At 41.1% G+C, this 13,150-nt stretch overlaps 1 protein-coding gene across 1 annotated transcript; it reads right to left on the reverse strand.

The window, feature by feature from the left end:
• Window positions 1-1,027: 1,027 nt before the first annotated feature.
• LOC128870037 (jerky protein homolog-like) lies at window positions 1,028-2,299 on the reverse strand. The gene has a single exon (XM_054112632.1). It carries the CDS (start codon window positions 2,297-2,299, stop codon window positions 1,028-1,030), a length of 1,272 nt encoding a protein of 423 aa, XP_053968607.1.
• Between the last annotated feature and the right edge of the window lie 10,851 nt (window positions 2,300-13,150).

Below are 13,150 nucleotides of genomic sequence, written 5' to 3' on the forward strand. Positions count from 1 at the left end.
GACCACAGGTGGTGATACTAAGTTCATGTGTAGCTTTACTATATAGGTTTATCAATTGAATGGAGCTGTTCTCGCTTCCAAGTCGTATCTTAAAATGTCTTTTTTAAAACTCTTGGATATTACACTGACGAAAGTATTAAACTTGCTATATTTTTACCAGTAACTTCTCATTTCACTCTTTGTTGCAAATACCTTGCTAACACAATAATGTTCAAGACACAATTTATATTTGCATACATTTCACAAATTTCACTAAACAACTAAACCGATAGTTCTTCCATTAAATGGAGTGTTATATATAAGGCTGGTTATATATTGCAGATCCGTAAAACTTCGCCGTATTAACCGATACAATAATGTGCTTTCAATATATGCCGGCCGACAAATGCCGCGGCGGATTATATCGCTTAAAAGATAATTCACCTAAAAAAAGATATAAGGCATTCAGCCTTAACGATATTCAAGCGTTATTCCTCCAGCTAGTTACTTCTCTGTTTTATCCATGCGCGTAAACACCATGTTTATTTTGATTGCATTGATAAAGAACTAGCTGGTAAAAAAAACCAATTTTCCGAAAACTGTAACAAAAAATTAAAAAAAAAAACCCGAAAATTTACGTCCCTCCAATTAAGTACAGAAGAAAATCGTTGGTATAAATATGGCGGCAACATGTGGACTCCAATCCACAATCCCCTTTGGTGATACCAGATCGTTCAGTGTTTTCACACGACTACTTTATACTACGTTTATACTGACTAAGACCCGTTAAAGTTGTGCTTTATATAATAGTACAGTTGTACCTCGATTAACCGGGTTGCTCGGGACCGGGCTCAGCACGGATAATCGAAAACACGGTTGAAAGAGGTTTTTTGAAATACATATTCAAAAATTGTATTATTTTTATTTATTTTTAAAAAGAACATGTAAATTTGCATCTATTAACATACTTATGAATACAGATACATATCTTATTACTGTTTTTATAATATACTTTCATATACATACATATAGGTACATAAATGCATATTTATATTAATTTAAAATATTCGTTTAAAGTAGTTTGTCTTTTAGAATTCATTTGTTCCTTAAGTAAATGACTTTGTATGCGATACACTTGTATTTTGTCTGGTTCTGAAATACCTGTACCAGTATAGTTTTCTAAGAACTTTAACAAAACACTACTAGCCTCTATTGCTTGAGCTAATGTGGGGGTTTCTACCGTATCACCTCCATCTGATTCCTCTGAATTTGACTCAAGCTCATATTCTTCTGTTTGATTGACCATGTTAACGATTTCATCATCAGATACAATAGCAAACGGTGCGACATCAATATCGCACTCCATCCACTTTGAGATAGCATCAGCTGTAAAACCAGGTGGTATTAATACATCTGATTGTATCTCAATACTAAAAGTTGAATCATTTTCATCATCTTGAGATAGTAAGTTATTCCAAACTTTATTTAAAACACGTGGGGTTACAGAATCCCACGAAGTCGCTGCTGTCCATAAAGCTGACTTAATGTTCAAAGATTTAACAAATTCGTGTCGACTATTAGAATCCACAAGTTTTTGCACGATAAATTTACGGTACTGGCATTTGAAACTCCGAATGGCTCCTTGATCCATAGGCTGAATCAAAGATGTACAATTCGGTGGTAGATATTTTACTGTAACATTATCAGATATCATTGCATTTACATCCGGGTGTGCTGGACAGTTGTCTAATAGCAAAAGAACTTTGCAATTCTTTTCGAGACCAATGCGTTGTAAATGTTCTCTTACCTCTGGTACAAAATTGTTGTTAAACCACTCCAGAAATAGCTCTTGTGTTACCCAAGCTCTCTTATTAGACTTATAAACTACAGGAATGTATTTAACATTTTTTAAACATCTTGGATTAGCACTTTTTCCTATTATCATCAATTTACACTTGTGAGTCCCAGCTGCATTTGCACAAAGTAAAGCTGTGATTCTTTCCTTGGACTCTTTGTACCCCTCAATAGAATATTCATCACCACTCGCCAACGAATTTTGGGGCAAACACTTCCAAAATAGACCGGTTTCGTCTGCATTATAAATTTGTTCAGTTGTAAGTTGTTCATTTTTAATGTATTCGTTTAAGTCTTCCACAAACATCGTTGCAGACACATAATCAGCACACTCCTTTTCTCCTGTGGATTTCAGCCTACGAATTCCATGCCGATTTTTGAATTTTTCCAGCCAACCAGATGAATACTTACACTCGGAATTTATGTTTAATTTACCATGAAAATATTTTGCCTTCTCAGTAATCATTTCGCCTAGAAATTGCAGGAAATTTTCAGTTTATGTGGATGTCTGGATTTGAGTAATATTACCTGTAATGGGACATCCCTTAAATCTTTCTTGTCGAAACCATTCATATGTTGCAAAATCAACCTTTGGATTTTCGGATTTTTTCAGAGCATGTCTATTTTTTAAACCGTGAATTGAATCACTTTCCGATTCATATTTCAAAATTTTTTCTTTGTTTTTTATTAAGTCTCGTACAGTTTGTTTGCCAACACCATATTTTTCAGATAAAAAATGAATGGTTCTTGCGATATTCGTTAATCAGTTCTATTTTCTCTTTAATTGAAAGAACTTTTCTTGCTCTTTTTGTCAGTTTACTTATTGATGGAGCCATTTTCACAAAAGCACCTGTTAAGAGATCAAATTTCACTTACAGACTGAATGAAAGTGAAATTTGATACAAATTTATTACATAAAAACAAAAAATGGGAATCCCCGAATTTTATTTCTTTGCACATTCACTTAAATTGAAAAAAGTTATTATACGCCGCACGGATAATAGAGGTAAAGCACGGTTAATAGAGATATAAAATCAAACACACAGCATGCCGGTTAACAGATGTACCCGGTTAGTAGAGGCCCGGTTAACCGAGGTACAACTGTATTCTAATATACATATAAGGTTGTCAAAAAAGCCTTGCGGTATTTCCGCAAGCTTGTTTTTGCAAGCGCGTAGTTCTAGTTGTATTCGTCGCATCGGTTCACGCTAGAGCTTTTTGGAAAGCTTTTTTCACGTGCTAACACGTGTTTGATTAATTGTTGTTTGCTTTGCGTCGTTCGTGAGTTTTAGCGTCGCAAACGTGGAGCAAAATAAAGAGAAAATACGGCATATTTTACAGTACTACTACGATAAAGGCAAAAATGCATCTCATGCTGCCAATAAAATTTGTTTATGGACCCGATACAGTTTCCATTTCCACCGCACAACGATAGTTTCAACGTTTTCGTTCTGGTGCAGAGGTGATCGAAGATGCGCCACGGTCCGGAAGGCCTGTCGTCGAAAATTGCGATAAAATCGCTGAATTGATCGAAAGAGACCGGCATAGTAGCAGCCGTAGCATCGGCCAAGAGCTGGGCATGAGTCATCAAACCGTTATAAACCATTTGAAGAAGCTTGGATTCAAAAAGAAGCTCGATGTATGGGTGCCACACGACTTGACGCAAAAAAACATTCTTGCCCGTATGGATGCATGCGAATCGCTTCTGAATCGCAACAAAATCGACCCATTTTTGAAGCGGATGGTGACTGGCGATGAAAAGTGGGTCACTTACGACAACGTGAAGCGCAAACGGTCGTGGTCGAAAAGCGGTGAAGCTGCCGAGACGGTGGCCAAGCCTGGATTGACGGCCAGGAAGGTTCGTCTGTGTGTTTGGTGGGATTGGCAGGGAATCAACCACTAAGAGCTGCTCCCCTATGGCCAAACGCTCAATTCGGACCTGTACTGCCAGCAACTGGACCGCTTGAATGCAGCACTCATGCAGAAGAGGCCATCTTTGATCAACAGAGGCCGAACTGTCTTCCACCAGGACAACGCCAGGCCACACACATCTTTGGTGACGCGCCAGAAGCTCCGGGAGCTCGGATGGGAGGTTCTTTTGCATCCACCGTATAGTCCGGATCTCGCACCAAGTGATGACCACCTATTTCTATCCATGGCGAACGAGCTTGGTAGTCGGAAGTTGTCCTCAAGAGAGTCCTGTGAAAATTGGCTCTCCGAGTTTTTTGACAATAGGGAAGCGAGCTTCTACAAGAGGGGCATTATGAAGCTGGCATCTCGTTGGGAACTCGTCATCGAACAAAACGGCGCATATTTGACTTAAATCGCATTATTATAACCAATTTTATGAGCAATTGAAAATTCAATAAAAATACCGCAAGACATTTTTGACAACCTATATATATGCTCAAAATGTATATAGTTTGGGAAATTGAGAGCATACCGGGTACTTATTAGGAGGATGAAAACTTTAAATAAAAAAATATATACAAAATAATTCATTTAGGCCATTATCTAGCTTACAGACCGGGTATCAAAATTTATCAATAATATGTGGTATAGATATCAATCAACTTGATCCCCATATTAATATAATATAACAAAAACGAACAAACGAAAATTCCATAAAATTGATACTAGGCTGTTCAATAAGGTTTGCGGTACGATAAGAGAGGCGTTGTTACTAGACTAAATTTTAGTTTGCTATGTTGGTTCACTCTTCATATGAATATTTGTTTACAAGTCATATATAATACATACACATATAAGTAGATTATCTACTTTTACGTGCTGAACTCCTAATCCGTAATTGAAGAGCGAGATTACCCATACAAAACTGGCAGACTATCCGTAGAGTAACGCAGTCTAAACTTCAATATATTAATAAAACCATAACATCAAGTAATGACTTAGATGAGAAGTAAGAGCTTTCGAAGCTTCGTTGACGAAAGGGCTTGAAGCTTCATGTCCTGCCACTTATGGCAAAACAACTTATCCCACCAGTTGGAATGAAGATTTAAGTCAACTCAGCAAAATGACAAAATAAATCTTCAACTTCTGCTACAAACACAAGTTCTTCAAACCCTACAAAGATTGTCTAGGAGAATACAAGAAAGCAATCAAAGAGGCTCGGACAGAGGCATGGAGAGATTTTTGTAGTTCTATCGAATCAACCAAAGACACGGCCAGAGCTTACGCTCTTATTCAAAGAACACTCCTATCCTTCCTTCTTGAGGAAAGAGAAAGGAGAATGGACAAAATCCTCTGCCGATACACTATAATATCTTATAAATACACATTTCACACAGTAACAGTGTTCAAACGACCAACCTGTCATCCAATACAATAAACCCCATCGTATCCCAAGATAGAATTCTATGCGCGACGAAAAACTTTGAATCAAACAAAGCAGCCGGCCCAGATGGGATATTCCCTGCCATGCTGTGGAACGCTCGAGAAACGACGATTCCGTGGCTGGAGGTCTTTCTCAAATAAACCTTATGCTAGAGCATATTCCAAAAAGAAGGAGGAAGGCTTAGGTGATTTTTATCACCTAATCGCGGTCATGATACACTGAAAGACTTCAGACCCATCAGCTTATCCTCCTTTATTCTAAAAACTCTCGAGCGATTGTTGGATGTATATCTCGGAGAGAAGATTACAAACACAACGATTTCATCCTCCCAACATGCTTACCTCAAAGGAAAATCCACAGATACAGCTCCTCATGAGGTTGTAAGTACGATTGAGAGGAGCATAGAATACAAACAATACTCACTAGACGGTTTTCTCGACATAGAGGGGGCGTTTAACAACGTTAGCACAAGATCCATAATTGAGGTTCTTAATAAGTCAGGCACAGACATAGGTATAAACGAATGGATGGAGAAATGCTTAAAACTAGAATAATCATCGGTGAGGTAGACAGCATCATGGTAAAACGCTCTGTCAACAGGGGAACACCTCAGGGAGGGGTGTTATCCCTTCTGCTGTTGTTATTAGTTGTCAACAATATCCTAACCAAATTCAAACGAAAGGGAATTAAAGTAGTGGCGTACGCGGATGTCATAGTGCTCATGGTTTCAGGAATGTTTTCGAACATAATCAGTGATATTATGGAAGAAGCTCTGGTATTACTCAGCAATCGGGCCACGGACTGTGGTTTAAATGTAAACCAGAGCAAAACTGAGCTGATGCTATTCAGTAAGAAAACCAAGACATCAAACTTTAATCTTCTTCTTCTTATTAATTGGCGCGATAACCGCTTACGCGATTTTGGCCGAGTATAACAAAGTGCGCCAGTCGTTTCTTTCTCGTGCTAACCGGCGCCAATTGGACACACCAAGTGAGGCCAAGTCCGTCTCCAGCTGATTTTTCCAACGCAGAGGAGGCCTTCCTCTTCCTCTGCTACCACCAGCTGGTACCGCATCGAATACTTTCAGAGTCGGAGCGTTTCTATCGATGACATGACCCAGCCAGCGTAGCCGCTAGATCTTTACTCGCTGCACTAAGCTTATTGTTCCATCGCCTGCGATATTCGCCGTTGCTAACTTGCAAAGGTCCAAAAATCTTTCTCTCAAACACTCCAAGCGTCGCCTTATCGGATGTTGTCATCGTCCACGCATCTGCGCCATACGTTAGGACGAGCATGATGAGAGCCTTGTAGAGTGTTAGTTTTGTTCGTCGAGAGAGGACTTTACTACTCAATTGCCTACTTAGTCTGAAGTAGCACTTTTTGGTAAGGGAGATTCTACGTTGGATTTCAATGCTGACATTGTTATCGGTGCTAATGCTGGTTTTTAATATATGAAGTCTTTTACAACCTCGAAATCATAACTGTCAACACTGACGTGGATGCTGATAAGCGAGGGCGCCGACTGTTTGCTTGATGAGAGGATATACTTCGTTTTGTCTTCGTTTACCACCAGACCCATTCGCTCTGCCTCTTTATCCAGTTTGGAGAAGGCAGAACTAACAACGCGATTGTTAAGGCCGATGATGTCAATATCATCGGCATACGCCAACGATTGTACGCTTTTATAAAAAATTGTACCTGAGCGATTAAGTGCTGCGGCTCGTACGATTCTTTCCAACATCAAGTTAAAGAAGTCGTCATCCGAAGTCATCTTGTATAGCCGTATTAATTTTGCGGGGATACCAAATTCAGGCATCGCGGCATATAGGAAACTCCTTTTCGTACTGTCGAAAACACACTTCAATTCCAATCCGCAGGCATGCTTTCATCCGACCATATTTAGCATAGAAGTTGATGGATGCACCTTACCAGCTCCTCCACGCCATGTTTAAATAGCTCAGCCGGCAGTCCGTCGGCGCCCGCGGCTTTGTTGTTCTTTAACCGCGTTATCGCTATTCTCACCTCGGGTTGCAGAACAACAATTCCGTCGTCAACGATTGGGGTATCGGGATATTCACATTCTCTGTGAAATGCGCAAATATCACTATCTAGGTGGTCCGAGAAGAGTTCCCTCCATAATTTAAGTATGCTCTGGACGTCAGTCACCAGATTGCCGTCTTTGTTCTTACAGGAAAACGCCCTGGTCGTGAAACCTTCTGTAAGCCGCCGAACTTTCTGGTAGAATTTTCTGGCGTTGTTCCTATTGACCAGCATCTCAAGCTCCTCGCAGTTACGTATTTCGGCTTCTCGTTTCTTCTTTCCGATAATACGTCTCCCTTCCTTTCTTAGGTCTCGGTAACGATCCCACATGGCTCGCATAGCGCCCGATCGCAGCGTGGCTCTATAGGCGGCATCCTTTTTTTCTGCGGCAGCATGACATTCCTCGTCGTACCAATTGTTTTTTCGGGCTTCCCGGAATCCGATTTCTTCTTCGGCGGCGGTACGTAGAGAACAAGGAATGTTGCTCCATTGTTCGTGCATGCCGGTTTGTTGGGCAGTACTCTCTGAGAGCAGGAGTGAGGGTCGAGTGGCGAATCTTCTGTATGTCTGTTGTGACTGCAGCTTTTCGATGTTGAACATTCTTTGCGTAAGTAAATGTAAGGGAGAATGGGGAGTTGTGAGACGGGTTTTGTTTTTGGACCCGTATTACTCAAAATCTTAATATTCTGCATATGTCAACGATGGAATCTTTAGACAATGAATACTGGAAGCTATTGGTATGGCCTATTTAACAAAACTACAATTTTCCTTAAAAATTAAAATTGTATATAATAATATAAAATATAATATATTACAAAATACAAAAATGTGGGGAGTTGTGAGACACCATGGTTTAAATCAATAAAAATGACTTATTTTAGTTGTTAGTTCTTTATTAAGATGAAAAATATAAAAGAAAAGACAATTGTTATAAAAAAGTGTATAAAAAATGCAATGCCATCAATCTGATGATTCGCAGTGAGAACATGTATAATAACCAGTTCGTAAATTGGCACACTTTAGGTGCACAGCTCGATCGCATACATTGCAATGAATGGAGTTTTTTCTGCTTAACTTTAAAAGCGGAAAAACAATAAAAACTCAAATTTAACAAAAATTTCATGATATATGTACAAACAATGCATGAATATTGCGAGGTACTTATGAAAGATGCGTTAAAACGTCGAAAAAAACTGTGTCTCACAACTCCCCACATTTGTTGTCTTACAACTCCCCAAATCGTTTTATTTATTAATGGCCGCGTAGTCATAAACACATCGAACGTTCATGCCCAAGTGAATGTGTAAATTCAAAGCTAATAGGACAATTAATAACTTGTATATATTAACATTTGCAATTTGCTTCAACAACTGATCGAATGTATCGCTAAACAAATGATGAAAAAAACTTACCGAGAAACTCCAAAACACAGTAACTGGAGAGACGCGTCGAATGCGTGTAAATATGACCAATGCTAGCTGAAAAGTGAGATCGCATCGAGAACACTTGTTGACACTTAAAATCGAATGTAAACAAATGAATAATGCCGAACGGTAACAATGTCTCACAACTCCCTATGTCTCACAACTCCCCATTCTCCCCTACGTTTTTTGCTGCACCTAGGCGTGTGCGCAGTTTGGCTGCAACAAGGTGGTGATCCGAGTCGATGTTGGGTCCTCGGATTGTACGTACATATAAAACACTAGAAGCGTGTCTTCATTCTATCACAACATGATCGATCTGGTTTTGCGTTTTCCGATCAGGAGATAACCACGTTGCTTGGTTTATTTTCTTATGCTGGAGTCTGGTGCTGCAGACTACCATGTTTCGGGCAGTCGATCAGCCTCTGCCCGTTACCGAATATTTTGTCGTGCAGGATGATTTTTCCGACTGTGGGACCAAAAATTCCCTCCTTACCCACCCTGGCGTTGAAGTCGCCAAGCACGATTTTTATGTCTTGGCGGGGGCAGCGCTTATAGGAACGTTCAAAGCGCTTATATAAGGAATCTTTGATCGCATCGTCCTTCTCTTCCGTCGGGGCCTGGGCGAAAATGAGCGCGATGTTAAAAAAATCGCGCTTTAATGCGGATTATTGCGAGAGGGTTTAAGCGGACGGTCCCAAACTCAGAGCACAATCAGCTATCCCGGAATGCTTCACCTTGTCCCGTTAGCTCACTCCCGAACGGGTTTTCGGAAGCTACCCAGAGGATATTTGGGCTAATCCCGGGAGCTGCTTGAACGATGTGCGAAAGAGCCGTCCTGGCCCCTCCCAAGTGAATGGTGATCAGTAAATTTCCCCACTTGCGTGGACTTCTACATATGGAACTATCCCCAAACTTTAATTCTCCAAAACTAAACGGCGTTAGTTTTACATTAACCCAACAGGCAAAATACCTAAGTGTTATCTTAGATCCCAAACTCAGCTGCAGGTCCAACGTAGAGTACAGGGTAAAGATAGCAATTATAGCACTTTACACGTGTAAGATAATGTTGGGTAAAAAATGGGGCCTCCAACCAAAACTATCCAATTAGTCGTACACAACCATTGTAAGCCCAATACTAACATATGCGGCACTAGTCTCGTGGCCGGCAACACAAAAGAAATACAACCAAACCAAGCTAAACATGATACAAAGAAAAGTGTGTATCTTAACTAATATACAGGAGCGCTTAGCACCAGTCTTACTGAAGAGCTCAATGTACTAGCTCATCTATTACCATTAGACCTACATATAAAAACAATCACTACTTGCAGCGCGGTGAGACTCAGAGACTGGACAACAAGGTCGTACGGTGACAGCAAGATCCTCCTACAGGGACCCACCTTAACTTCAAGAAACACTTTACGTTACGTTTTCCACCGAGAGCCGAATGAAACAAAGGGAAGGTGATTGGAAGATACGATATTGAAATATACACTGACTATTCTAGGATCAACTGGGGTGTGGGAGCTGGCTTCCATTCGGAGCCGCTCAACCTATCTCAGTAAATTAGACTTCCTGACTATGCAGCGTGTTCCATTCAGAACTTTTAGCGATCAGAGAAGCATGCAAATGACTTAAATTCTACAAGGAAGTTGGTGCAAGAGTAACTATCTTTTCAGACAGTCAAGCAGCTATCAAGGCCTTAGACTCCAACTCCATTTCATCAAAACTAGTCTTACAGTGTAGAGAGGAACTAGAATTACTTATTCATTGGTTTGAAATTACTCTGAAATGGGTTCCCGGTCATAGGAACATACGGAGTAATTAGATAGCGGATGAGCTAGGAAGAAAAGGTTCGACACTAGACATAGCAGACGCGATAACAGTCTCCACTACACTCAACACAATAAAAGCATGAATTGATTCACACTATCATGCTTTAGCCGAAAAAAGATGGAAGTAATTAGCTACATGTACAACATACAACAAAAAACACATGGCCGTCGTACAAAATCCAAAGAACCAATCACCTGTTAGGATGTTTACGACCAAATATTTCACGCATCACTGCAACCCTTACAGGTCATTGGAAAGTAGGGGATCATGCAGCTCCACCTCCCTTTCAATGCCATCGGCAGAAGCTGTCAAGCGGAAGGGGGTGAAGGAAAGTCTTTTCCACTATTTATGTGAATGTTCTGGGCTAGCTGGGGCGAGACTTCGCTCCTTCGGTAAGCCTTTCTTACAGCAAATTAATGAGATCTCTTTCTTGAAAATTTCGTGATGGACGAAACCACTTAGCACGTCGTTGCAAGCTAACGAGGTATTCGTCTCTCCAACGGCGCCAAAAGTGTTGACGAATAGCAGAGGCCAACTGCCACCTTTGTTGCAGGGTTCCAGAAAACCCTTGACCCTCAGGTTCTGGAATTGCCCGCAATGGTTCGCCTACCAGAAAATGGTCAGGCGTTAAAATCGATAAGTCGCTTGCATCCGTCGAAATGTCGCATAATGGGCGGGAATTGACACAAGCTTCCACCTCCGTTAAGAGCGTACTAAACTCCTCATAGCTTAAAAGAATTTCTCCGAGGGAGCGTTTTAGATGATATTTTATGCGTTTGATTCCAGTTTCCCAATATCCTCCCATGTGAGGTGCGGACGGTGGATTGAATCGCCACTCAATAGCAGAGTCTGCAAAAAACGATTGAAGTTGGGAGTCTTGCATGCACTCTTGATACTTCTCACGGAGTTCCCTTTCTGCACCAATGAAATTCGTCCCGTTATCCGAAAACATTTCTTTACAATAGCCTCTGCGGTTGATGAATCGTTTAAAGGCGTTTAGAAACGAAGAACTTGAGAGATCTCCAACAAACTCGAGGTGCATTGGACCTGTGCACATGCAGACAAATGAAGATATATACCCTTTTACGGATTTAGCTCCTCTTCCATGCGTAAATTTGAACATATAAGGACCAGCAAAGTTTACTGCCGTACGAAGGAAGCAGCGAGCGTACGGTACAAAGGAAGATCACCCATTGATTGTGTTGCGAGCTTGCGATTTAAAGCGGTACATTTTACACATTTGCGATAGATATTACGAATTAAGTTGCGGGCACCAACGACCCAATACCGGCGTTGCAGGATCACTTGCATTATACGGAGGCCTGCATGTAGCGTATAGTGATGTATGTCCAAAACAACGAGTTTTGAAAGCGGAGAGTTTTTTGGCAGTATAACGGGGTGTCTGACATCATTTGCAACATCTGCGGATTTCAGCCGACGAATCGAGAAACGGTTGTAAACGCAGCAAACTACTACGCAGTTTAATCGGCCTTTTTTCCCTGCAAACACGTATTTCATTAGAAAAATAGAAATTTTGTGTATACCATCTTCGCTCGGATTCCAGCAACTCCTGACAATTAGGAAACCACGTTTTTTTGTTATTGATTCCAAGCGAGCTAGAACGGGTATTGTGTATAAATCTCAATACATAAGCGGTAATTCTTCTTAATTTCGAATAAGATGAGTATTTTGTGATGACCGACCAGTGAACGTCAGTAGCTGTGATACAAGCCTTAACCTTTCGTAAGCCTCTTTCGGTTTTATGCATTATTTGCGCGGGTTGCTTCCAGAACTGTTCCTCTTCGCGTAAGAAGTCAGGTCCGAACCACCATAACTCATGATGCATAAGTTGAAGCGGAGATATGCCTCTGGACGCGCAGTCCGCAGGATTGCTTTCAGAGCGTACATGGTTCCAGCACTCGGGAGGCAGGACCTCGTGAATATAGGCGACACGGTTTGCAACGAATGTTTCCCTTTTATAAGGATGTGCTTGCAGCCACGCCATCGTAATGGTGGAATCTGTCCATGCTACCAGTGGACAGCGAAAATCCTTCCAACTTTGCATGACGGCCTTGACCAATTTTGCGGGGAGATGTGCAGCACACAACTCGAGGCGAGGTAGCGTTGTTGTTTTTAGCGGGGCAACTTTAGTCTTTGATGAAATTAAGCCGATTGTAATGTGACCATCCCTATGTACAGTGCGCATATATGACTGTGGCATAGGCGCGCTCGGAAGCGTCGGCAAAAACGTGCAACTCAGTAAATGAGCCTATCGTCCCGACTCCAACCCAACAGTTGACCTTAAGTTCAGATAAAAGTTGTAATTGCGAGCGATGATCATGCCACATCTTGCCTATCGTATCTGGTACTGGGTCGTCCCATGCGGTGTTGGAATGCCAGATGTCCTGAAACAACATTTTCGACCTAATCGTTGCGGGTGAAAGTAAGCTCAATGGATGAAAAAGTTTGCTGGCATCGACCAGAAATGCTCTCTTAGTTAAGACGTGGGGCGGTTCTCCTTGAGAAATGGAAAATGTAAAATAGTCCTCTTCCATATACCAAATTAGTCGCAGAGCATGATAGTCTCATTTAGCTCTGTACAATTTGACGCCCATTTTCTTAACTCGAACCCACCTTCCCGTAGAGTATCGGACACATTTCG

This window comes from Anastrepha ludens, chromosome X, assembly GCF_028408465.1.
Source record: "Anastrepha ludens isolate Willacy chromosome X, idAnaLude1.1, whole genome shotgun sequence".
NCBI classification, from domain to species: Eukaryota; Metazoa; Arthropoda; class Insecta; order Diptera; family Tephritidae; genus Anastrepha; species Anastrepha ludens.